General features: G+C 40.2%; 1 protein-coding gene across 1 annotated transcript in view; it reads left to right on the forward strand.

Annotated features, from left to right (window-relative positions):
- Positions 1 to 613: 613 nt before the first annotated feature.
- The window catches only part of ITGA8 (integrin subunit alpha 8), a gene marked incomplete at its 5' end in the record, with an annotated part of 204,220 nt that continues 178,010 nt past the window's right edge, over positions 614 to 26,823 (forward strand). The window contains one exon of the mRNA XM_021714558.1: positions 614 to 767. Coding sequence (XP_021570233.1) covers positions 614 to 767 — 154 coding nt within the window. The remainder of the gene's footprint in view (positions 768 to 26,823) is intronic.

Genomic DNA, 26,823 nt, shown 5'->3' on the forward strand with positions numbered 1-26,823 from the left:
CACGTAAGTCGCGGGGCCCGGGGAGGGGGCGCGCGGGGGGCGCACCGGCCCCCAGGTCCGGCGCCCGCAGCCTGGAGGACACCGTCCCGCCGCCCGCTCGGGGTTCCGTCCCGCTCCCCGCCACCGAGCCCGCCTGTCCCCCTGTGAACTTTGCGCTGGAGACACGCCACTTGCACGGAACACGCGAGTCCCGGGGAGCTCCCGGGGCAACGACTTGCGCATCTTCCAGCGGAGACCACGGGGCCCAGCAGTCCCCAGGCAGTTAAAGCAGCGGCCACAACGTGGTCCGTTGACACAGCTCCCGTAAGGGTTGTGTCCGGGTGCGAGCGCGGTGGGCGACACGCAGCCGGGCTCTGTCTTCCGCTCCCCCCACCCCGCCCCGTTCTCATCTCACTGTATACACACAGCTCCACCTAGGGAAGAATCCCGGCCGTCTGCAACCTCTTCCAAACCAGGTTGCCGACGCCCATGGGTTTCCGAGAGGAAATCACGTTTGACAGTCCGTCTCCACCCCGAGTCCCTGTCTGCCCCCCTGGCCTCCCCGGGTGTCTGGGGGCATCTCGCTGCGGAGACTGCGCCGCACGCGCTCACGCTTGCGATTCCCGAGGAGTGACTTCCCCACCCCTTCTGCAGAGCCAGCGTCTTGGTGGGGGCGCCCAAAGCCAACACCAGCCAGCCCGACATCGTGGCAGGGGGAGCCGTCTATTACTGTCCGTGGCCGGTGGAGGGTTCGGCGCAGTGCAAGCAGATACCGTTTGACACCACCAGTAAGTGGGATTTGTTATTCTGGACCACGGGTCCCGGTTTGAAAGAACCATTGTCATCTCTGAGTCAACCTCCCACTTTCTTGTTCTCTTCTTCTTCTTGGGTTTGCTTGTGGTTGTTGTTGTTTTTAAATCATTTTCTTGATTTCATAGATTTAGGAGTACAACTAGTCTTTGGTTACGTGGCTGCATTGCATAGTGGTGACGAAGTCTGGGCTTTAACTGCGTCCACCACTCCCACGTGCGCACAGTGTACCCCACAGGTGATTTTTTGCTCTCCCCCCACTTCTGAGTCTCCAATGTCCATTACACCATTCTCCATGCCTTTGCAGATCCTTGGTTTAGTTCCCACTTATAAGTAAGAACCTGCGAGTACCTCCCACCCTTTGTACTTTTTTCGCCTGATCGGTCTGTGCTGTGGGCTGTAAAGGTCCCTCGAGAAATCGGCATTTTCAATCCTGAATAAAGTTGAAGATGATGTTTAGTGAACCCTAGAAAAGGGACAGTATTTTGACCTTGAGTGCTTGGGTGTGTCCTAGCAACGTCTGCCTCCTCACTGTTCTGCGAGGAGCATTTTCAGGGTGAGCGGATGCTCTGGAGAAGTGCAAAAGCAACATTCTAGCCTTAGCTATGGAGAGAATGTAGTTGCTTCTCAAGGACAGGTCTGGAAAAGAGAGATCCGTAGCATTTCCAGTGTCCAAACTCCGGAGCCCAGACTTAGCTGCTGCAGACCCAGACATCACTCCCTGTTGCTATTTAATTCTTTACAGAAAGAAAGAATTTTCTTTCAAAATATCAGACACTGGATGCAAACTAGTACAGGCAGAGTGTGGATGGCTTACATTCATTTCCAAAATCCGTAGACAGATGTTTCTTATTTAATTAAAGGGAAAATACATTTTAAACAATCCAGTCTGGTTATCTTTCCTCTGGTGTTTTCTCTTTGGGTCCTGAGAAAATAATTTAAATGTAATGCTTTCAAAAACATTAACACTGAACATTTTCGTTTGTACCACAAAACTTTATGAATTCAAAAGGTAACTATTATCAGAAAACAAATATCTCTTTCCAGAAAAATGTGCACATGTCAGCTCAAATAATGGTCTTAGATGAACAATCATTTCAAATACCTTTTGCACCACACAACTATTTTGTGACATTATTCTTGATTTCTTTGTAATTTTTAGTTATATTAGAATACATTTAGAATTTATGTCGAATACCCATGTTCACAGAATTGTGATGAAATTGGCTGGGTGATATTTATTTGTTACTTTAATTTGTATATTTTGTGTTAAAGGAGAAAATAATTTCAGTTATATAAATATGGAAATCATTTCAAAGAAAAATCCTGTGCAAGCAATACCTTGGGTTAAGATCAAATGAGGGAAGTATTTTCTAAAAGCATTTTAAAATTATATTTTTTATGCCTGTCTATATATAGTCATAATAGTTTAACATTTTATTAAATAATTTAGTTATTTCATACCAATTTTATAAGTTTTTACTTATAAATGTAAGTATTTGATGATAATTTGTGACAAAAATATTTTAATTAGTTATTTTATCAGGACTTGAGATACCTTCTAGTTAGTGACCTTTAGTTTAAGAATAAGCTTCCTAAAACAGAATTATTCAGCATTTAAACAAAATATTAATGCCATTTTAATAATTTATGCCCAAATCATTTGTATTTTTTAAAGTATTCTCGTTCAAACTTTGACAAATAAGGTCACAAATCATCAGTATAATTTGAATTTACATTAAGAAAAATAAATATTTATATTTTCAGACATGTTTGATGTATTTTCACCAAGAAGCAATCTATAGTCATCAAAATGAATTTAATAACCTTCTAGGACAATTTCATAACATATCAAATCAGGATCCGGTTAGTATATTTTTCCTTTTACAAAGCAGGAACCAAATGTCTGCCCAGATAAGTTACACCTAGTAGACGTCATAGTCCAAAAGATAAAAACCAGAAAATCCATATATCAATATGAGTTTTTAGAAACTGACGACTCGCAGCCAAAAATTTCTGATATCAAATTACAATAGGTAATATTTTCCAAAGTCTATCCTAAAGCAATTGTCCGAAACTTTGAATTCACTTTCCCATGGAGGACTAATGCTGAAAGATTGTGCTTTGGTTTCCAGAATAGCCCGCAGGAATGTACTTAACCCTTATAGTAACTGAATTATATTTGCAATGAAACAATAGGGGACAAACTAGTACAATTTTGGCAATTAAATAAGTAGGAGAATAATGCCATGAAAAGATGAGTGTTACTTGGAGAAAGATGAAGGCCCTTTTGGTCAGGCAGGAAGACATCTGGGTGTCTCAGAGAGCTTTAGAGATTAATGCTTCTGGATCTACATGATGTCTTATTTTACTTCTAAATGTATGGAGTTTTTCTTGACAGACAAGTGCATTCATCCCGCTGTTATACTTATCAGCCATAATTGCAGAAATGTGGGGATTCATAAATGAACCCAAGTGAAGGAAAGAAATAAGAAGGGAAATAGATGTTCCTGAAATAATTGAACAGGAAATTTTTTGAAAAAGCAAGTCAGGAAAGGCTGCACAAAGTTAGTGAGAAATGAATGGTCCATGACGGAACCATCAAAGCAGTGACCTGTGAAAGACAGGGAAGTTCCACTAAAAGAGACTAGTTGGGAAGAGAAAGTTCCCTCTGTCAGCCATCAGGGGGTACTGTGGACCCAGAAACCTTGATTGCTAGTAGGAATGACCAGAAAGTGGGCGTGTGGAAAGAAGCTACAGGCCCACTGCCCGGGTGTTTGCTACCGAGTGGTTGCCCACACTCGACACCTCTTCCCTGCCAGTTGCTTTATCCCTGTGCCTTCAGATGTGGAACTGGCAGTGGCTGTCATTTGCTGCGAAGCGGTGAAAGTGAGGATGGTACAGCAGAAACCAGTGTAGCTATTTCCAATCTCAGCATCAGTTTTGTGGACAGAATGGGATCTTGGAACCAAAGATGAAAGGTAGAAACAGGAATGGCTGACTCTGGGCCTTGAGATCAGTGTTGCCAAATGCTTTCCATGTATTGATCAGGACCACCTACCAGTCACTTTGTGTACATTGTTTCTGATCTATAAAGCAAATCAAAACCACTGTGTGAAACCCATCTTGGAAGAAAGAAACTGGCATTAAAGTTATGCCCAAGACCACACAAGGGTAAACAGTAGAGGCCGGACTGGAAGGGAGGTCTGTCCACTCCAAAGTCTGCCCTTTCACCCTGCCTTCCTTCCTGAAATGGGGAGAGGATTAGTCCTAATGGAGTCCAAGTTCAGGATCATGACTGGGTTCTACGGGGCCCTGGGAAGTACTGTGCTTCTCTCCCTCTCCTCAATTCTCCCACCCCAAGGTTGGCTTTACAAATTCTAATTTAAATGATTCTCTACAGAAGAGTTGAAAGGGAAAAGCAAGTTTGGTAGAAGGATTGTAGAAACCAGAATTTTAGAAGCAGGCTTTGGCTTGATAGGAATTATGAGTTCTATATGCCCCTTGGTTTGCTCAGGCTCCCACAAAATCCCCTTTTAGGGCCCCTAGTCAGCTGCCTCCTAAGCGATTCTCTGCCCTGTGCCTGTGATGTATGCTTTTCAACAAAAAAAGGAAGAACATTTCTCTGCTTGACTAAGTGGTGGTTCTGGGTGATGGACTTCCACACATCACAGAGTGAGCTGTGTCTGGCATAAATTCATGTCATATTGCAAATCTTCCATAAAGATGACTATGACTTTCACCATCTTTCACTCTGTCTACTTTTACTATTACATCTGAATTCAAGACATCTTAAATAAATCTGACCTTTTAACGAAATTGTTTCAACTTGTTCGGGTCCCTGGAATATCTACAAGAAGAGCGTTCTGCTGTGGTAACCTACTAAGTTCCCTCAGCCCAGACTTTGAGGGAGACTGATCCTGAACAATCTACCTGGGATCCCGTACCTCAGTTTATTTAAGGTCATCACCTTTTTAAAATTTTTTTGACAGGGTCTCACTCAGTCACCCAGGCAGGAGGGCAGTGGCACGACCACAGCTCACTGCAGCCTCAACCGTCTGGGTTCAGGTGATCCTTCTGCCTCAGCCTCCCATGTAGCTGGAACTACAGGCATGATGCCACTATGCCTGACTAATTTCAACCACCTTTTTAAAAACTGCCTTTTAGTTTGATTTTTTTCATTAAATAATCATTATTTATTTTATGTTTACCTTATCCTATACCTTGGAATTTTTTTTTTTTTTTTTGGCTACTTCTCATGATAAATGCAAAAATAGAGGAAGCTTGGAAGAGCCTAGCACTTCAAATGCATGAATACTATTAAACTCTGGTTCTTTCAAGTGCAGAAAAAGGAAACTTGAAGGAAGCATATGGTGGTGGGGGAGGTGCAAAGAGTAGATAATTTTCCTGCTCTGTACAAAATCAAGTGGTTCCAAAAAAACACTTCTCTCATCTCCCTTCTGCCTTTTCCTCATACTTCAACGGAAGAAAATTCCTCCCATCACCAAATTGATTTCTTTCACGTTTGTCCCAGCAACTCTCTCAACTGTGCCCCTATGTCTTAAACAGCATCAGACATCGCATCTGCCAAATTCAGGTCTCTCCCTTTGAAGTCCATACCAAGGTTCCTTTTTTTCCTTTTCCTATATTTTCTAAACCAATGTGTGGATTAAATAAGGATTGTTAGATTACAACACTTTCCCTAAAAGGGAGAATGAATGAATGAAACAAGGAACAAGATGCCTCACCTTTGGAACAGTGGAAGGGCAAATTGCAATAATAGGAACAAAGCATAGTGTACAAATATTTGATTGTTTCCAATGCTCCAGTGAAATGTTTTGAGGAGAAAGACAACAGCGTGTGCTAATTAATGATGATAATCATCATAGCACTAATAATAGCAGAGAAACAACACAGCTGGAAGCCACAATTAGGGACCCACAAAAAAAAAAAAGTTGGACAAGAAGAGATGGGAGGTGGTCATTGAGATTTGAAAGTCACTGCTAGAATTTGCCTGGCCTCAATTTAGTATCTTCATGAAAAATGAACAAACCAAAAAACAAAAACAAAACAAAAAGCAAACAAAACCAATACGTTTAAAATGGAAGACAATTTGGTTAGGACATTTCAAAACTCTGGAATGGTAAGCTTTTTGTTGAAACTGAGTTTTGCTTGGAGACAGGAAGCCTTTGTTTTGGGGGGTCTTTATTTTGTGTTGAATAAGCCCACAATAAGAAGCAGCTCAAAGCATCTGGTTCTGTGGCTGGCATCGGGTTGTTTTTTGATAGTATTGGGTGTACCCTTTTTCTCATATGAGGGTTGGAAAACATATTGGTCGCATAAGTCTTGCTTTTCTAGTTTCCCCAGAAAGAAATCAGTTTTTGTTCAGGAACAAAGAACAGAAAATGTAGGTCAGAGCTACCCAAGTAAATGACAGAGAAAATAAATAAATGTAACAGGATTCAGGGACAGCAGAAATCTGTGCTCTAATAAGTTCAATTGGATGATAAAAAGGTAGGGGGAAGGAAGCCCAAAGAAAACCTACACCTTTTAGGAGTTAATAATGCCATAAATAGAGTAAGTTTTGCTACTCAGGAAAAAAAGTACATACACACACAGAGTATATGAAAAATTATCCTCTCCCAAGTACTGATCTAATTGAGTCATCAAGGGTGGCTTAGCTGGATGTCTTGCTTATTCTAGAAGCAATCCATGATGATCTCTGTGCCTGACTATGTGGGTCTGACAGAGGCAGCCACCATCCCGAATCTTCTCTCCTTTGGCTCTGGCTTCTGAGAGCCAACTGAGTTTGGATATGAGAAGGGAGAAGACAGCGGTCCCTACAACCCATGGCAGCTGAGGAAGCAATTAGAAAGAGGAAGTCCTTGAAACTACAACTAGAAATGGGAAACAGATCTGCTCTACGGCTAGTTGAGTGGTATGAGCATTAGGCGCCTGTTGTTTAATCTGCAGAATTCTTTCAAGAAGCTGGAAGTCTGTGTGAAAGAACAGGCATCCAGGTTCTTGGCAGGAATATTCTGCGCGGCAGCTGCAGCATTCTGAAGAAAACGTCTTGAAATTATCTTGAAGTAGTCTTGAAATTATTCTCAAAGAAGAAACATGCACTTTGACATTTAAGCCAACTGGTTGAGATGTGCACATTCAAACTTTACCTGTTGTCCTGTATCTGTAAATTGTGTGGATGGAGAGAGTTGCCAACATTATGAGAAAGCTCAGCTCAGGCGTGCTTTGGTAGACACATACATGAACAGGGATTTTTTGAAGAAGCTAGAAAAATGACTATTTGTTAGTTTTACTAAAAAGCACTCCATCCAGCAAGCATGTTAGGGCATTTAAAAACAATATTTAATGTTTCAGGTTCATTTTTTTCAAATTTATTTGTATTTTTAGAGACAGGGTCTCACTTTGTTGCCCAAGTTGGAGTGCAGTGACACAATCATGCAATCATAGCTCACTGCAGCCTTGAGCTCTTGGGCTCAAGAGATCCTCCCACCTCAGCCTCCCAAGTAGCTGGGACTACAGTGTGCACCACCATGCCCAGCTAATTTTTTTTCCTTTCTTTTTGTAAAGACAGGATCTCACTATGCTACCCAGGCTGGTTTCAAATTCCTGGCCTCAAGTTATTCTTCTGCTTCAGTCGCCCGGTGTGCTGGAATTACAGGCACTAACCTCTCAGTACCTGGCTTCAAAATACAGTTTAAAACATGTTTGCAAAGAATGTGTTTATTGCATAAAGCCAGGTATACTTCTATAATGAAATCCTAAACTAGATTAAAAATAAGTTCATGATGTTGTAAGGAGATTTAAGCTATGCAAGCACAATGTGATACACTAAGATTTATACTCAAAATCTAATGCACCTGATACATCAGTGTTGGCCTGCTGTGGGATTCAGGCAGGCAGCTCTCAGATAAATGTCACTAGACATTCTGGAAGGAATGGAGCTCAACCCACAAACATGCAGAAAAGTCAGAACTTAGGTCTCTGATGTTTAGTTATCAACCCAAAGGTCTGTAAATTCAAAGCTTTTCTAGATCCCTAAACATTGGTAAAAGTGATCCTTTACTCTTTTAATTGTCTTGGTAAAATAAAGTATAGATTACAAAAATAAGTCATTCTAGAAATGATTAGCAGGCATTGGGAATGGGAGGGAGCAGAAGCACATGGGAGTTTTGAGGGTGAGAGTGATGGAACCTTCTGGATCTTGACTGTGGTGGCAGATATATGACTGTGTGTATTTGTCAAAACCCATAGAGCTATACACCACTGAGTGAATTTTATAAATATATAAACAATATGTTAATATAATACATATAAGAAAAATAAGTGTATATTCATGTATACTTGAATATACACATATAAAAAACAAAAAGAGAAAGAGAAAGAAACTTTTATGGAGAATGCAAAAGAGTTGCCTACTTGATAGGGTAATTACGTTTGGTCTCGCGGCCACTGTTCTGTGCCTGTGGGCAGTAAGCTCTTAGACTACGGGAGAGCAATTCCTGGGGGTGTAAGAACACATATCATCCCTGAGGAGCATGAGCCACTGCCAGGAAGAAGCATGAACAATTAAGCAGATCATCATGTAGGCACTTCCTTTAACATATTTTCAATAAAGAACAATGTGTTCATAATGTGTTTGGTGAGAGAATTGTGAATACAACATGTTGAGGAAGAATGCATCTATGCAATGAGGTGCTACACTTATGTAAGTCCCATATCTTTATGAAATTCAGGCACAGGACTTACTCATTGGTGGTCACTAAACTAAAGAGCCAGCACTTTGGGAGACCGAGGTGAGTGGATTGCCTGAGCCCACATGTTCGAGACCTGACTGGGCAACTTGAGACCTCATCTCTACAACAGATAATAAAATTAGCTGGGCATGGTTGCACACTCCTGTAGTTCCAGCTACTTGGAAGGCTGAGGCGGAAGGATCCCCGGAGCCCAGCAGGTTGAGGCTGCGGTGGCCAGGAGCCGCCACTGCACTCCAGTCTGGGTGACAGAGTGAGATTCCAACTCAACAACAACAACAAAAACAAAACAAAAAAGAGTTCACTTCAGCACATGATTGGGCTGGGTGCAGTGGCTCACGCCTGTAATCCCAACACTTTGGGAGACCAAGGCAGGAGGATTGCTTGAGGCCAGGAGTTCAAGACTGTCCTAGGCAATATAACAAGATCCCAGTTCTACAGAATTAAAAAAAAAAAAAATAGCTGGGTGTGGTGGCATGCACCTATAGACCTAGCTACTCAGGAGGCTGAGGTGGTAGGATCCCTTGAGCCCAGGAGACCCAGGCAGTGGTGAGCTATGATTGTACCACTGCACTCCAGCCTGGCAAATAGAATGAGAACTTGTCTCTTAAAAAAAAAAAAAGAAAGAAAGATTGTAGTTATCAAGATTGGTATAACTGCTTTGCACAACACTTACTAACATTTGGCCAGTTTTATTCCCTAGCTTTGATATTTGACATAGGGACACACATTTGAATATGGCATTGCAAAAGCCTCTGTATCAATCTCCCTTGATTATTTCCAAGACATACCAACACCAGAGAGAAGGGCACATACCTTTACTACAGAAATAGTTTTATTCAAGGACCTTACACCGCCCACATTGTAGAGAGCATCTTACCAGAGGTAAGATAGATGCCAACCCCCTGTAACCAGATTGTGGATCCATTCCATCGGTCTCGGTTGTCATCTCCTATGATTTTCCCACATGTTCCCAGCTTACTCCAGCCCCTCTTGCCACTCTGCTTACATGACTGCACTCTCTATCACAGTGCAGCTTCTCTCTTAAACACAAGGAGCAACTATTACATACACACGTGTCTCCACCCACCCTGCACTGTGTCCTGGTGCCTCTTTCTTAAACCACCCAGAGCATCTTGTCTTCCAGTCATGATTTTCTGGTGCTTCTGACTTCTCTCTTCCTACAATTCCCAAAAGGATACATGTTTCAAAAATGAATTCTAAAGTAGCTGCAAATCCTTTTTTTTAAAAAGAAAGAGGACATCACATTAAACAAACGTTTTCTGAGCAGCTTCTATACGGATAGTAAATTGAATGATGGCATAAATCACATAATTAAATATTATAAAACCATAAAATGAGGTCTACAAAGAATTAGCATTAATATGGGAAGATGCTCTCCCCTGCCAAGAGACAGAGTCTTGCTCTGTTGCCTAGGCTGGAGTACAATGGCATTATCATAATTCACTGCAGCCTCAGATTCCTGGGCTCAAGTAATCCTCCCACTGTGATCTCCCAAAGTGCTGAGACTACAGGCATAAGCTGCCATGGCTGGCTTGCTTTTGTTTTAATATTAAGTGAAAGTCAAAAACATTCAAAATTGTATCTGTAGCACATTGACGAGTATAGTAAGGAAAATGCAGTTTAAGAGGTTGTCTTTGAGAAATGCAAAAAAACTTTTTAAAAATTATTTATTTATTTTTATTTTTTGGAGTTGGAGTCTCACTCTGTCACCCAGGCTGGAATATAGTGGCACACTCATGACCACCACAGCCTTGACCTGTTTGGCTTAGGCAATCCTGTTGCCTCAGCCTTCCAAGTAGCTAGAACTACAGATATATGGCTGGCTAATTTTTTTTTTTTTATTGTAGAGACGAGGTCTCACCAAGTTGCCCGGGCTGGTCTCAAACCTCTGGACTCAGGCAATCCTCTCACTTTAGCCTTCCAAAGTGCTGGGATTACAGGCTGAGCCACCGCGCCCGGCTAAACTGTTTTTTTTTAAATGCATTTTTCTTGTTTTCAAAATCATGAACAGGTATTAAATTAGGGTCAGGAAAAATAATGACAAAAATAGACATGCAAAAAGTTCTAAATAAAATGTTTGACTTCACCAAAGTGCTATAAAGATTAACAATTAAAAAATGAAAATTAAAGATCCATATTGGAAGATGACAATCTTGGTTGCTCCCTCTTTTGTATTGGGTGTTGATGGTGGAGTGGTTTAGAAATGTGTTCATTACGTGTAGATATGTTCCAAAGTACTGAAAAACAAGGATATTTTCAGCAACGATAAGAAGATACAGTTTGAGGCTCACCTATTTGTATGTCTCTAAATCAATTGAAATATAAATTTGACATTCTGACATGGCAGTTTCTACAGTCTTTTAAAATAAGAGAGTTCTTTGTGAGTAGAACTGCCTTTAAGTGTGTCTGGGTAAAACAAGCTGCCTGAAGTTAATTCAATTTGTTTATATTGCAATCAGTTCACAAAACTTGTTATAAGAGGCCATTGGGAAGAATCAGGGTGACCACAGGTCAAGATAATCCTTCAAACATGGAAGGCATTAGAAAGAGTGAAATCATCCAGGTAAACTCATAAAGCAGAGTTAAATTTCACAGCATCAACTGATGTTCAGTTCTTGATCTGTTATGCACAATAATGAGATTTTTTTTTCCTTTAAAACATTATATATGTGCCTTGGATGAATTATAAAATCTACTTAGAGCATTTCTTCTGGAGTACACTGTTCTCACTCCCAAGTAAATTTTGTAAGGTATACTATAGAGCAAAATTGTATCTGTTTACATAAATTAAGAGTGTGTCATCATACTTGTTAACAATCTTGGTTGAACCGAGAAAAGTCAGAAGTTTGGAAATGGGGGACTGATCAAATGGAGCCTGGGCCGGGGTCGGTGGCTCAGCCTGTAATGCCAGCACTTTGGGAGGCCAAGGCGATTGCCTGAGCCAGCGGGTTCAAGGCTAGCCCGGGCAACTTGGCGAGACCTCATCTCTACAATAAATAAAAAATTAGCTGGGTGTGATAGTGCACGCCTATAGTTCCAGCTACTTGGAAGGCCGAGGTAGTAGGATCGACTGAACCCAGCAGGTTGAGGCTGCGGTGACCGGGAGCGTGCCACTGCACTCCAGTCTAGGTGACAGAGTGAGACTCCAACTCAAAAAAAAAAAGGAGCCTGGAACAGCATTTCCCAAAATCTTTCTACATTAGTCTTTTGAGTTAGAATAAAAAAAAGATTCCACATGATGTAAGTTTACAAATGATTGCATCTTTTCCCCTTCTATGAGACTTACAATGATATTCTCTTTAAAAAGGCACTTAGGATTCATGAACTAAAGAAACCCACTGGATTCATATAATAGGACATTTGTTGACATTTATTATTTCTCCTCAGATTTATTAGGCCAAAGCACACCCAGGAGTGGCTGTAAAAACAAATGACCCTATAGATGCTGGTGTGGATACAGTGAATAAGGAACGCTTATATGAAAATTATTGGTGGGAATGTAAATTAGTACAACCTCTATGGAAATCAGTATGAAGATTTCTCAAAGCATTAATTAAAGGTAGATCTACCATTCAATCTAGCAATCCCACTACTTGGTATCTATCTAAAAGAAAACAGGTCATTATATATGTATTTTTTTTAAAAAAGACAATTGCACTAGCATGTTTTTTGCAGTACAATTCACAACTGCAAAGATGTGGAATCAACCTAAATGTCCATCAACTGATCCATAGTATTCCATATATATGGAATATTATTCAGCCATAAAAAAGTATGAAATAATGTCTTTTACAGCAACTTGTCTGGAATTAGCGACCACTATCCTAAGTGAAGTTATGCAGGAATGAAAAACTAAATATTACATGTTCTCATTTATACATGGGAGCTAAGCTGTGGGTCTATAAAGGCATAAAAATGGCATAAAGGGCATTGGAGACTTAGAAGAGGGAGAAGAGTAAGGGGGGGATGAAAAATTACCTACTGGGTAGAATGTGCACTAATAGGGATGATGGGTACACATAAAGTCCAGGCATCTTCACATCCAAAAACCATTTGTGCCCCTAAAATTATTGAAATAAAACTATGTAACCAAAAACGATTGGTACTCCTACAGTTAATGAAATTGAAAAAACAGAAAAAGAAATTTTTAGAAAATGACCACAAGTCCCTGGCTTAACACAACTAAGATTCATTTCTTGCTCATACTATATGTTTAGAGTGATTTGATAGGGGAGATCTGCCAGTCCAAGCCACCCAGAGTCCCAGGCTCATGGAAGTTCCTTTTTGACACGTGCCCAAGGTCACCTTAACTGGAAGTTTCCACCTAGAATTGACATTCGTTACCTCTAGAGTTTCCTAGCCAAACCATGCCTAGGAGATTGGCCATTTCAACTTATTTAAATATGGAAGATTGCAACTATCCAAACTGTATCTACAAACTTTAAAATAGCCTGAGAAGGGAAATGCAAGAAAAGAGATGATCTTCGAGAAATTTGATTAAAATTGGTTTTTCTTCTTTTTCTAAAGAAAATATTTTGCAGGGCATGATTTTGAGACACTCAAATGGTTCAAATACATAGTTTTTTAGGGCTACAGTCCTGATACCCACACTTACGGTAGAGAACAGACACATGGCAAGGAAAGGAAGGTGTTTCTATCAACAGATTTGAAGATGTGACTGAGACTTTCATGCCAACACCCTGTTCCACCTGCTCTCCATTCTTCAGCACAAAGATTGCCTGGGAAGGCTAGATGATGCTTAACCTTTCACCCAGGCTCCTCGGGTGATATATTAATAAATTGTAACATCTTTGCTCTTTGAAGTCACTCTGGGTCAATTTTAACACAGTATTACTTATAAAAATTATTGTCTAAGGGGAAAAGTAGAGTTGAAAATAAAGTTTAGTGGTACTGAATGGTAAAATTAAATGTCAGGGTCTGGTGTTTGCAACATTGCACAGACAGATGCTGTTTAGACACTGGACTATGGCCATGAACAAAGCCCAGGGTCTTGCCCTTTGGGAAGTTTGAGTGCATGGCCAGCAACAGGTGGAGAAAAGTAAGTTAAGGCCAAGCGGAGAGAGTGGGGCACGTGTTCATGTGTGCATGTACACATTTATTTTAGATTGGACAAAATGGTAGATTTCTATTGCTGCTATGACAAATTACCACATGATTGGTGGTTTTAAACAACACAGAGTGACTATCTTACAGTTCTGGAAGCCAGCTCTAAAATAAGTCTTCCTGGGCTAACATCATGGTGTCGGCAGAACCGTGTTCTTTCTAGAAGCTCTAGGAGGAATCTATCTCCTTGCCTTTTCCAGCTTCTATAGTCAGTCCACATTCCTTGGCTCACGGCCCCTTTCCATTTTCCAAGTTTGCAACGTTGGGCTGAATTCCTCTTCCACTGCCATCTCTTCTGGTCTTCTTTTATGGCTCCTTCTTCCACTTTAAAGTACCCTTGTTACTATATTGGGCCCACTTGGATAACCCAGGGTAAGCTCCCTATTTTAAGGTCCACTGGCTGAGTGCTGTGGTTCATGCCTGAAATCCCAGCAATTTGGGAGGCTGAGGCTGGCAGATTGCTCAAGCCCATGAGTTTAAGACCAGCCTGGGCAACATAGCAAAACTTCATCTCTACAAAAAATCAAACACACACACACACACACACACACACACACACATTAGCTGGGTGTGGTGGCATGCAACTATAGTCTCAGCTACTCAGAAGGCTGAGGTGGAAGGATCTCCTGAGCCCAAGAGGTTCAGGCTCCAATGAGCCATATATCATCATGATCATGCCACTGCACTCCAGCCTTAGCAACAGAAGGAGACTCCGACTCAAAAAAACAAAAGGTCATCTAATTAGCAACCTTAATTCCATCTGCAACCCGAATTCCCCTTTGCTAGATAACCTAATATATTCACAGGTTTGGGAAGTTAAGATGTAGAACCCTTAGAGGCTATTACTTTGCCTATCACAAATGATCAAAAAAAGTTTCATTGAGGAGATGACATTTGAACAAGGGCCTGACTTTAGTGAGGAAAGGAACTAGGCAGTATCTGGAGGAGAAGTTTGTAGGAATGTCGGTGTTGAAGTCTGGAGATGAAACTGTGCTTGGGAAATGGGAGAGGTCACTGGGCTAGATTGAAGCCAATGAGGAAAAGAGTGATAGAAAATTAGGTCAGATGACCAGGTGTAGTGGCTCACGCCTATAATCCCAGCAGTTTGGGAGGCCGAGGTCCATGAGTTCGAGACCAGCCCAGGCAATTTGGTGAGACCTCATAATCCCAGCAGTTTGGGTGCCAGAGCCCACGAGTTCGAGACCAGCCCGGGCAACTTGGTGAGACCTCATCTCTACAATAAATCAAAACATTATCTGGGCATGGTGGCGTGTGCCTACATGTAGTTCCAGCTGCTTGAAAGGCAGAGGCAGAAGAATCACTTGAGCCCAGCAGGTTGACGCTGCAGTGGCCATGAGCATGCCATTGTACTCTAGCTTGGGTGACATAAGGCTCCAATTCACAAGAAAGAAAGAGAAAGAAAGCAAGAAAGCAGGAAAGGAAGGAAGGAAGGGAGGGAGGAAGGAAAGAAGGAAGGAAGGAGGGAAGAAAAAGAAAAAGAAGGAAGGAAAGAAAGAGAAAGAAAAAAGAAAGAGAAAGAAAGAAAGAAAGGAGGAAGGGAGGGAGGAAGGAAGGAAGGAAAGAAAGAAAATTAGGTCAGAGAGACAGAGAGCAAGATTTGTCGGGGGATGGGGGATTGTTTTCTATAAGTGATGGGCAGCCAGTGGTAAGTTTTGGGTAGACAAGTGATGCAATTTGAATTATGTTTTTAAAAGGATCAGTTTTGGTAGGTTGCAGTGGCTCATGCCTATAATTCTAGAGTTGTGGGAAGCCGAGGCAGGAGGATTGCTTGAGGCCAGGAGTTTGAAACCAGACTGGGCAACACAGTAAGACCTTGTTTCAAGAAAAATAAAATACAAAAGTTAGCCGGGTGTAGTGGTGCGAGCCTTGTTACGTGGGAAGCTAAGGTGGAAGGATTACTTGAGCCCAGGAGTTTGAGGTTGCAGTGAGCTATGATCATCCCCTGGCAGGGAGAAAATCAGTGTAGCTTCTGTATGAAGAATAGACTGTAAGCAAGCCAGAACAGAAGAAAGGTGACTAGGTAGGAAAGGTAGGAGACAGCCTTTCCAGTGAAAGAGAAGTTTGGCTTGGATTGAGTGATAGCAGTTAAAATTGAGGAATGGCTGAGTTTCAGATTAATTTGGAAGCGCAGTTAGTAGGTTATCATTGTGGATCAGATGGAGGGTGCAAAAGGAAGAGTATATTTTGACCCAAATAACTGAAGGAATGGGACTTAGAGAACAGTGAAGACAGAGCTTTCCTTGGAGGAAGTATCAAGAGTTGAATCCAGATATGCGAAATTGGAGATGCTTATTAGACCTCCAAGTGGACGTCTAATGGGCAGTTGGATAAATAAACCCAGAGCTCAGGCAAGATGTCTGAAAATTCAAATTTGGAAGTCATGTGTATGTAGATGATGTTTAAGGCCATGACTTAGGAAGTCAGTGTGGATGAAAAGAAGAGGAGACAAGCAAAATGAAGCCAAGAGGCAAGATCAGAAAAGAGATGAGATCAAGGTTGAGTCTGAGTCCTGGAGCACCCTGAGCAGTGTTTAGAGAATATCAAGGATTTGACGAGGCTATGTCAAAAAGGCAAAGAAGGAGTAGCCAGTGAAGAAAGTCTTGTAAGGTGGAGTGAAATGGTGACTGAAATTTGAACATTTGATTTGACTACTGAAAGTTGTTGATGACTCAGAAATCTAGTTGCAATGGAACGTTTCAAGAAAGAATGGGAAATGACTGACAGGAGACAGTGTGGCTAGCCACAAGAAGACATTACAGCATGACAGTAGTCTAATAGGATTGACGCAACTGAGAGGGAAACAATAATAACGGAAAGAAAGGGAGCATGTGCAGGATGGAGGAATGGTCTCGGACAGCAGGGAAAACTGTCTCATTCATCCACAGTGTCAGGGAAGACAGAGCAAGAAAACCATCAAGAGTGGGCTGGAGGATTTGGCAGTAGGAGGAAGAAAAAGATCTTTTTCCATTGCTTGCATTTTCTCAGTGAAATTAGAAGCAAGATCACCAGTTGAGAGTGAGGAAGACAAGGAGAAGGTTGGGCGAAGAAGAAGATGAGAAGAGTTGTAACAGAATGGCAGGGTAAATTAAGGAGTGAAACAATAGGCGTCGTCCTTCCTGTTTGGGTAGGATTTAAGGAAATCTTCCAGAGAACAATTCCATCTTGGTGTTAATCTTCCACAGTAATAAATTGTAGACACAGAAGATTTGAATTCTGCAGTGCCTTTTTTGTGTAACATTGGGAATAGTGATTTTTTTTAAACCATCCCATTAACTGTTGTGTTTGTGAATGTCTGGGACCCTTTACTACATCTTTTGGCAACAGGGATGAGATCCTGAGGAATATACAACCGTGCAACAGGAGGTAGTGTAAACACATTTTCAAGTACTGATGGAAGGCAAGTTTACACAGCCTTTATCCTGAAACCCAATCATATCCTGTGTATAAAAGCACTCCTTTGAGGTTGACTTGAAGAAATTTGTGTCAGTTTAGTTGGCTTCCTGGGATTCTCATGCTGAGAGGTTTTCATTACTTCTTGAAGCAAATAAATGAGTGGGCACTAAACAGAAGCTCGCTGTGTCCTGACCATCAGAAGATGACATCTAAGCCATATTGAGAGTTATGATTTCCCCAGCTGTTCCTACAACCAAGACATGTGATCCCAGGTAATTTTCCCAAGTATGAGAAAATCTAGAGATGAGAGAAAGTATGAAAAATTCAAGGAGCTGGAAGACATTCACTGTGGTTGAGAATGAGAGGGGTGATACTGGCAAGGTATGGGTTTTGTAAGACTGCTTTTGCATTTGAGAAAAAAAACGCAGGCTTCCAGATAGAAAATGGATTTGAAAAAAAGGGAGGAAGTGGGAGACCAGTCATGAAGACATTGCAGAAAACAATGGTCACAACTATAAGTGTGACCACAACTAAAAGTGGCCACAGGATTGGAAAGAAATACATGAACCTGAGAGCTACTTGGAAGGAAAAATCAACAAGAATGAATCCGAGTGGAATTTGGGAGTGCAGGATTGATGATTGCCAAGGATGCATTCCCAGCTTTTGGGGAAGTTAATGGGGCTACCATTATGTTGAGCAAAAATAATGGACAAAGACATACTCTCCAATCTCACAATCTGTAAGTCCAATGGAAGACTAGTGCCTGGAAGTTCTAATCCAGGCCTATTAGTTACTATATCAGCTGAAAGTGAAAAAGGCTTCAGATATGCAAAAGGAGGAGTCTTTCCCTTGATTAAAATGAGGGGCGGGGTTGAGAGTCAGGGAAGGCTTTTCAGAGAGGGCAACACGAAATTGCAAAACTGAAGATTGTGTGTGTGTGTGTGTGTGTGTGTGTGTGCGCGCGCGCGCGTGCGTGTGTGTGTGCAGGCTCCGCACACGTGTGCACACTTATACATATCTGTCTCTGGGTTGGACATACAAGAGAGAAAACTGTTCCAGCCAGTATGGATGTAGTGAAGTGAGTTGCTGACGATGAGGTCAAAGTTGTCTCAATCAATACCATTCAACTGTAGCTAAATTCATCTTTCAGACTATTGCATCATACTTTGGAATTTTGTTTTTATTTTTAATCTGATCTGTCACAGATAGCTTATCATTTACCCTTGAATAAATATTTTATTTCTCAATTCCTAATTTCTTGCTTCTCTAACTGCATCATATAAATTTGCCTAACACGCATCCAATAAAGTCATTCACATTGTACCATCAGAAGTCCATACAAGTATGCATTTTCCATACAAAATTTACCTACTACCTTGGTCAAGTTCTATATGAAACACATTTCCAACAATAGTAATATGATGTAGAAGAGTCATTCATACTTATTACTAAACAAATGTCTGAAGAATATTGGCTGGGCACTATTGGTTATTCAGGACAGGAAGTTGAAAATGTGATCTCTATTCTAAGGGAAGACAGTCTAGACATGAAAATAATTATAGCCAAAAATTTATATTTTCCTCCAGATCAGAAAAACTATACAATAAGAAGATTGTAATACAATCTGTACTATTGCTATCCCAAACCCATATTTATGAATATAATTATTATTAAAACTCTAAAAGCATGCATTTAGCTCAATTAACTTTATTACTATTTGGTTGTACATGAACCAAACATTTAAATATATATGAACATATTTTAAAATAAAAGTTCCATGATTCTCAGAAAAGAATAGTTTATGTTTCCATAAACTAGAAGAATGAACTATAATCTAGCCTCTTAAATTCCGAATGGTTGGATGAGTTTACCAAATTCAAAAGTGATTGTGTCCAGGGAGTTCGATTCTAATGACCTTTTACTTGCTACTTTATAGAATTCTTTAGACAAATTTTGTTACTTTGTATTATTTGAACATTTTAAAACAATAATCTGAAGGAATTTCAGTTTGAAAAGAAATAGTTTTCAGTTCTATCTTTCAAAACAGGTTTTTAAGGAAGTGATTCAAACAAGTTGGCAAACAAGAAGGAAAGAAGTTTCAGAAAAGAAATATCTGAAAGAAAACCAAGGAATGAGCCACAACAGAGAACAGAAAGAAATTTACTTGAAGGGAGAGGAGCCCAGGCTGCAGGTCAGGGACCTCAGGTGTGGACAGCAAGATATTTAGATTTGATCTATTAAGACAAGAAAATGATTTAGTGTGTGTGCTTATGCACATAACTGAATACAGTATGCATACCTGATTGGAACGCAGCAACCCCAAACCGAGAGGGCGTGTGCGTAAAATTCTTTACATATTCCAAAGAAGTCACCCAGAGGTCCAACAGGGAAAGATATTGGCTTATTAGAATTTATGGCAGCATTGATGGCGACAGGTCAGTGAGGAAAGAAACCACACTTTGGGCCAGTACAGCAGTTTTCATAGGCAAACAAGTTAGTGAATCAAATTTTGATCCCATGTTTACAATTACATTGATCACACATGATGACCGCATTGCTCTTAACTATGCTCAATTACTGAACCCGTGACTCATGACTGGGAATATGCATATCCTTCAGAGGCCAGCCTTGGCCAGGGGATGCTCCTGAGGCAGGGGTTGAGGGGAAACAGTCTATGTTCAGACCACCCCCCACAATGATAGAAATAAATCTCCATTGTGAAGAATATTCATTTAATCAGAATAACATTTCTTGAACATAATAAGGAAAAATGACTGAGTGCAATCTTTCCTTAAATACTTGAAAATTCACAATAAGATGATCAAAAGCACGAAGGCTACAAAAGTCTTCTTGAATGGCTTTTCATAGTGGTTTTGTAATATTGGCAATTATGACTTTGAAAGTTTAATTTTCTATGACAAAAATCAATCAATCCAGGTTTTTTCTTGGATTCGTTTCTTTTAGACAAGATCTCTGGCCATGGCTGTTTCTATTTTGAATTTTACGTATAAGTATTCCTTGTTCTCAGACACATAGTTTCAATTTAAGTGAAACTTTACAGCATAAATCTGACTATGGTAAAGAGTCTAAGCCAACGTTTGAAGATTTCTTTTCCTGATTAAAAATGTCTGGATAGCTCTCTCAACAGCTTTAAGGAAATCCCTAAGGAGATGGACTTAAAGTGATGACTGAAGGTTACAGGGAAACCTACTGTTTTCCAGGATAAGGTCGAGGGCTTTAAAAATAGTTTTCAAAAATTTCCTCGTCTGCCAAAATGTTTGGTCACACCTGTGTCAGTTTCAATGCTTCTCTTCCGTCTCCGGTGGTGATCTATCTTCACTTCTTGTAATTCTTCCCTTTTCACTAAGCTAAAAGATTAGAAAAATCTGCTTGAAGCCCACATGTGTACCATATTCTACATTCCCCCCACTCCTGTTCTGAAGCATGTACTCCTGTGCATAAAGGAACCCAAACCTGGTAAGCTTGCCACCCACAGTGATTTGTATCCAGACGGCCCAGAGACCAAAGCTACCAGTTTCAGGAAGATTGCTTCAAGACTCAGAAACATAGAATAAGCCTACTCAATTTTGTTGCTATCCAGGTTGGCTTACAAATCTTTTGGTTTTATGTTTAGGGTTTTCTTTTTCAGATCATAAATGTAATAATGCACACAGCAAAGACTCAAACCAAGCAAAAACATACTGAAACATGTGTACTCCGTGAGTTCAAGATAGCTGTCATTAATAGGTTAGTCTCTATACATGTATACATTCAAACACACACACACACACACACACACACACACACACACACACACATTTGCCTTTTAAATGAAAGCAGTATCACACTGAACAATATACCCTAGACAAAATTCTGAATGAATAGATGGGAGCTTGGTCATTCATTCAGCAAGCACTTACTGAGGACCTACTATGTGCCAGACACTGTCCTAGAAGTGAAAAATGAAGAGGTGAAGCAGAGAATGTCTCTTCATGGAATCTATGTGTTTTCTCAAGGAGATAGATGGTCTATAAACACGCAAGCTAAAAATAAGGTCATCTCAAATATTGGTAAGTGCTATGAGGAAAAATTGAAAGGGTAGAGGGAAAATAATGACAACAAGTAGACAGAACTGGTGGCTGAGGGAATGTGACTCTGAGGATGAGGTATTGGAGCTCAAACCTGGATAATGAGAGGAAGGTAGCCTAGGGGAGGACTGTGGGAAGAGCATCCCAGGCAGCCGGAAGAGTGAATGAAATGGCAAGACCGAATGGGCTGGGTGTGTTCAAAGGACAGGAAGTCAGGGTGTCTGCAGGTTAATGACCATAGGAAGGTGAGAGGGACTGAGATTGTAGAAGCAAGCAGGGTCCAGATCATGTTATGGATTGTGCAATAAGTGCTGTTGGGATAACTGACTTTTCATACTGAAATAAGTAAGATGTCTATACTAGTTTATAAACAAGAATAAATTCCAGATGGACAGCAATTTTTATAAATGAACTTACAAGACTAGAAAAAAACAGGAGAAGATACTTGAAACATATATGTGGGATAGAGAATCAGCACCCCAAATAGATGATAGCTTCTTACTAATCAATAAAATGAATAATCAAACAAGAAAATGAGCAAAGGATATGAACTGGCAATCCATAGAAGAAAAATATGAACATGAAAAGATGATCAACTTTACGAAAAATCAGGGAAATGCAAATGAAAACCAAATGAGAAACCATTTTCTGGTCATCTGAATTGGGAAAAACTTAGAAGTCCTAAAATAACAAGAGCTGAGAATTCTCTCTCCTGCACTGCTAGTGGACATGGAAATTGTGGCTACTCTGGAGAATGGTGGGCATATCAGATAAAAGGGATATGATGAGTTCCTATTTCCCAGCAATGACATTTCTGTTCTGGTTCTAGAAAGAAATCTTGTACAGATGGAGATGGAGACAGGTGTAAGAACTCTCAGAGCTCATGACTGTACTAATGGGAAAACTGGGAATAAAAACTTAAATTTTTAAATGGAATGGATAAATAAAATGTAGAAAATTATTCAATGGGATACAATACTAGTGATGAGTTTTAAAAGAATGATCTAGATCTATCTATCTATCCATCCATCCAATTCATTCACGTTTCTTTCTTTATTCTTTCTTTTTGTAAAGACAGGGTCTCACTATGTTGCCCTTGAACGTCTGACCTCAAGTGATCCTCCCCTCTCTGTCTCCCAAAGTGCTGGGATTACAAGCATGAACCACTGTACCTGGCCTGTGTTTCTATATATCTGTGTATCTATCTATGTTTCTATCTATCTAGTTAGCTACTTATCTATTCATGGATATTTCTCACAATCATAATATTGAACATAAACTACAAATAAAGATTGCTATAATATAATGCCATTTTTTTCATTTGCAAGACCATACAAAAGAATACTTTATCAGTTGTTGGCAAACCACAACTAAATCTGACTCACCATCTATTTTTGTGCAGCCTATAAGCTAAGAGTAGTTTTTATATTTTTAGATGGTTGGACATTTTTTTAAAGAATAGTATTTCATTACATATGAAAATTATGTAAAATTCAATTTTTTGTGTGTTCATATGTACAATTTTATTGGACACAGCCAAGACCATTCGTTTACATATTATCTATCGGCTGCTTTTGCTACAAGGGCAGAATTGAGAAGTTAATTGTGACAAAGACCATAGAACTTGCAAAACCTAAAACATTTGTTATCTGGTTATTTGCAGAACAAATTTACAGACCCTGGCTCTATATTACTCCTGGACGGTATTTTTGAAATGGCCAGATGTGCTCACATTGAATTTGTGATGGTGGCAACCTCTAGAGGAGAAGGGAAGGGGGATGGATTGGGGATAGGTGTCAAAAGGTGTTGTGATGTTTGTGAATCTGAAAAAAGTCACAGTTGTCAATTCTACCTAGTGGGAATACAAATGTTTGATATATCAAACCCTTCTATTTTTCTGTACTTTAAATAAGCCTCAGAAAAGACACACACACACACACAGAGACACATACACACACACGAACAATCAGACATTCTGTATCAATACATACAAATATATTTAGATGATTTAAAGTTGGATAGTAGTCTATTTTATAGATAAAATAAATTTCTTTTTGGTTACTTTATTTATGAACATTTAAGTTGTTCCAGTTTTGGGTATCACAAACAGTATAGCAATGTCTTCATATTGCATCTTTGAAGAGCTGTTATTATATTATTTCCACTGAACAAAATCCTAAAAGTAGAATTTTTCTCGGTAAAAAGAAAATATACATTAAAAATTTTAACACATGATGCTGCATGGCTTTCCCAAAATTCGACATCAAGTTATTGTCTTACTGCTTCTCAGCCTTTTGGCTAAGATCAAGTGTAGTATCTTGAAAACAGAGTAGTATTATTATTGCCAGATCGGTAGGTAACAAGTGGTAAGTCATTATTGTTTTAATTTGAGACTCAGATATCTTTGTGAATTTGCAAGCTATCTAATTTATTTTTATCTGCAATGCCTGTTCAGGTTTTCAAAACTTTTTTCTAGTCTTTTTTTTTTTCATTGATTTGAGGGCTCTTACATATGAAACACATTTATCCTTTTCATGAAAAAATATTTCACTTAGATTTTCATTTTTTAAGTTTGTTAATAGTCTCCTGCCACTTAGAAAACTTTAAATTATATGCAGCCACTATACATGTTTTTCATAGATTTGGGGTTTGCTTTTGCCATAGTTTGTGATTAGTTGAGAGACTTGCTTAGGTAACTAATGGGCTCCACACCACTTCCCAGAACCACTGGTTTTTTCTGGGTTTTTTGGGGTTTTTTTACTTTTAATTTTTTTATTTTAAAGATATGGGGTATAATTCAGGGTTAGGTATACAAATGTTCATTATGCAAGTAACCTTGTTGATGAGGTGTGCCCCTCCCTTCCCCCAGCAGATTCCCACTACTGCCAATCCCACTCTCCACCCCACACACTCCCTGCCCCCTACCCCCTGCCCCCACCAGTTTCGCCACTACTGCCAATCCTTTTTTTACAGTATTGCGATAATCGTTCAAGGTCCGCTTATGAGTGAGAACATGTGATACTCAGTTCTTGTTTCTGTGATAGATCACTCAGAATTATAGACGCTAAGTCCATCCAGGTTGCTGTGAAGACCACTGGTTCTTTCAAGAGTTCTGTTGGCCAGGCACAGTGGCTCATGTCTGTAATTCCAGCACTTTGGGAGGCCGAGGCAGAAGGATTGCTCAAGCCCAGGTGCTCAAGACCAACCTAGGAAACACAGCAAGACCCATCTCTACAAAACTAAATATAAAAAAATTAGCTGGATGTGGTGGTACATGCCTGTAGTCCCAGCTCCTCGGGAGGCTGAAGGAGGAGGATCACTTGAGCCCAAAGGGTAAAGGCATGATTATGCTATTGTACTCCAGCTTGGGCAACAGAGTAAGACCCCAACTCAAAAAAAAAAAAAAAGAGTTTTGTGAGTTAACAATAGTCTTGGAATAAATAGATGTTTTCCTTCTGTTCCAATTGTGGTCCTACCTTAAATGCTTTGCCCTGTGTCATTCTGTGGTTTGGTTAGGAAAACAGAAACAAACTTTGAATATTACCACTAGAAAGGAATTTCATACAGAACCTAAGAGGCTTGCAGGACCCTTGGAAGGGGCATTGGAAAGGCTGGGGTGTGAAGATTGGGAAAATCCCTGCTGGCCGAGCAAGGAATCTAAAAGTTCAGGGATCACAGGATGCAATCTTAGCCACTGAAGCACCAAAGAGGTGATTGTCAGGAGGATATTCAGGAGCTGCTGGCTGACATCACACGTCACCACTGATGCCCACAAGCCTGCCCAGCTGCCACCAGAGAATAATGGCTTCTCTCCCGTACCCTCTGCCCAAATCTTTCCCGAGCCTCTCATGCATCCAGAATTCTACCCGTAAGAGAGTCTGGGAAATGTATTTTCCCAGTTTTCAGCCTTTGCCATACAGTGGAGAGATTAGATGGGCATAAATAGTGCTGAGTATTGACAGATATTACCTGAAGGTTGTTTTCAGTGAAGGTCGGATCAAATTAAATCCAAAACATCCTCCATGCATTAAAGTTTCTTTGTGCATCTGGAGGCCAAAAGTAGTACTAAGCACTGTGTTGGGGTACTTGGAATTAAAAAATCTTTTTCAAAAAAGGAAGGTGAAGGCTGAGCACGGTGGCTCATGTCTGTAATCCCAGCACTTTGGGAGGCCATGGTGGGAGGATAGCTTGAGCACACCAACCTGGGCAACATGGCAAGACTTCATCTCTACAAAAAAACCAAAAACATTAACTAGACTTGGTGATGCATTCCTGTAGTCTTAGCTACTTAGGAGACTGAGGTGGAAGGATCGCCTGAGCCTAGGAGGTCGAGGCTGCAGAGAGCCATGATCATGCCACTGCACTCTAGCCTGTGTGACAGAGTGAGACTCTGACTCAAAAAAAAAAAAAAAAAAAAAAAAAAGGAAGAAGAAGAAGAAAGAAAGGGAAGGGAAGGAAGAAATTAGGGAAAGGTCACCTTCACAATCAAGTCAAATACATCTCACTTATTTGAGACTGTATGAAATTGCAATGTTGTTAAAGTCAGAGAATTTAAACGTAATAAAATAATTTTTAAATGGCGATTTGTTGACCTTAAGGATCAATGAGAGGATGATACACCTAGATAAAAATTTATCTCAGGGAACAGAATCCTGGAATTTTTCTCTTTTTTATGATTCTTGGACTGAGTATGGAATTAAAGAAGTCTATTCATTTGTATGCTTGGTCCAGAAGAAATGTGTTAACCCACAGCTTACACTTTCAGTGGAGTTATTGCACGGCTCATTCTATAACCACAGAAAAGATGTCTCAAAAACCATGCTGGCAGAGCCACCTCATTTTAACCAGCAAAGTAAGACCCAGCTTGGAGTTGGCTTATTTTTTCCCTTATAATTCATTTCCTTCATCACAGAAGCCTGCCTTTCTTTTTTTGGGATCTCCTTTAAGTATGTTTGAATTTTTGAGGTGCTGGTCTTCTTTCATGGCTTTTTAGTGGTTTAAAAATTTCAAGTCCACTGTAGCGTTTTCTTCCTCTGCTTAATCAAAGTCACATTGACAGTCTTGTGAAGTTTCACTAATTTCATTCCTGAGTGCCCCCAAATCACCAATAACAACATATTATGTTGTGTGTCTGAAAGTTTCTTTTGAATTTTTGGACTTAGGCTGAGTTTCCAGGTTTCAAATTAAGATATGTATATGAGGAAGCACCACTCCAAACCCGGAATTCATTTATAAAAAAATGTGTATTTATTCTTACATGTTTAAACTTCAGTCACCTTCAAAGTTGTATACAATACCCCTATTGAGATGCTTTTTCCACTCCTTGGAACAGTTTTTGAACTTGTCACTGTTGATACCTTTTAGTGTTCTGTCATTTTTTGTTTCACCTCTTTCATATCGGCAAAATGTTTCCCTTTGAGAACTTTTTGTCATCCCGGGAAACAAAGTTACTCAAGGTGAGATGGGGTGAATAGGGAGGGTGGGGTATGGGGATGATGCTGTTTTTGGTCAAAAACTCCTGAACACTCAGCCTGGTGTGGGCAGGTGTGCTTGTAAATCACCCATCATGAATGGGAAAGTGCGTTAAACCCCCCCCCCCCCCCCCCCCC

The sequence above is a fragment of the Carlito syrichta genome, unplaced genomic scaffold (genome assembly GCF_000164805.1).
Source record: "Carlito syrichta isolate Samal-C Ts95f unplaced genomic scaffold, Tarsius_syrichta-2.0.1 Scaffold305668, whole genome shotgun sequence".
Taxonomy (NCBI): domain Eukaryota; kingdom Metazoa; phylum Chordata; class Mammalia; order Primates; family Tarsiidae; genus Carlito; species Carlito syrichta.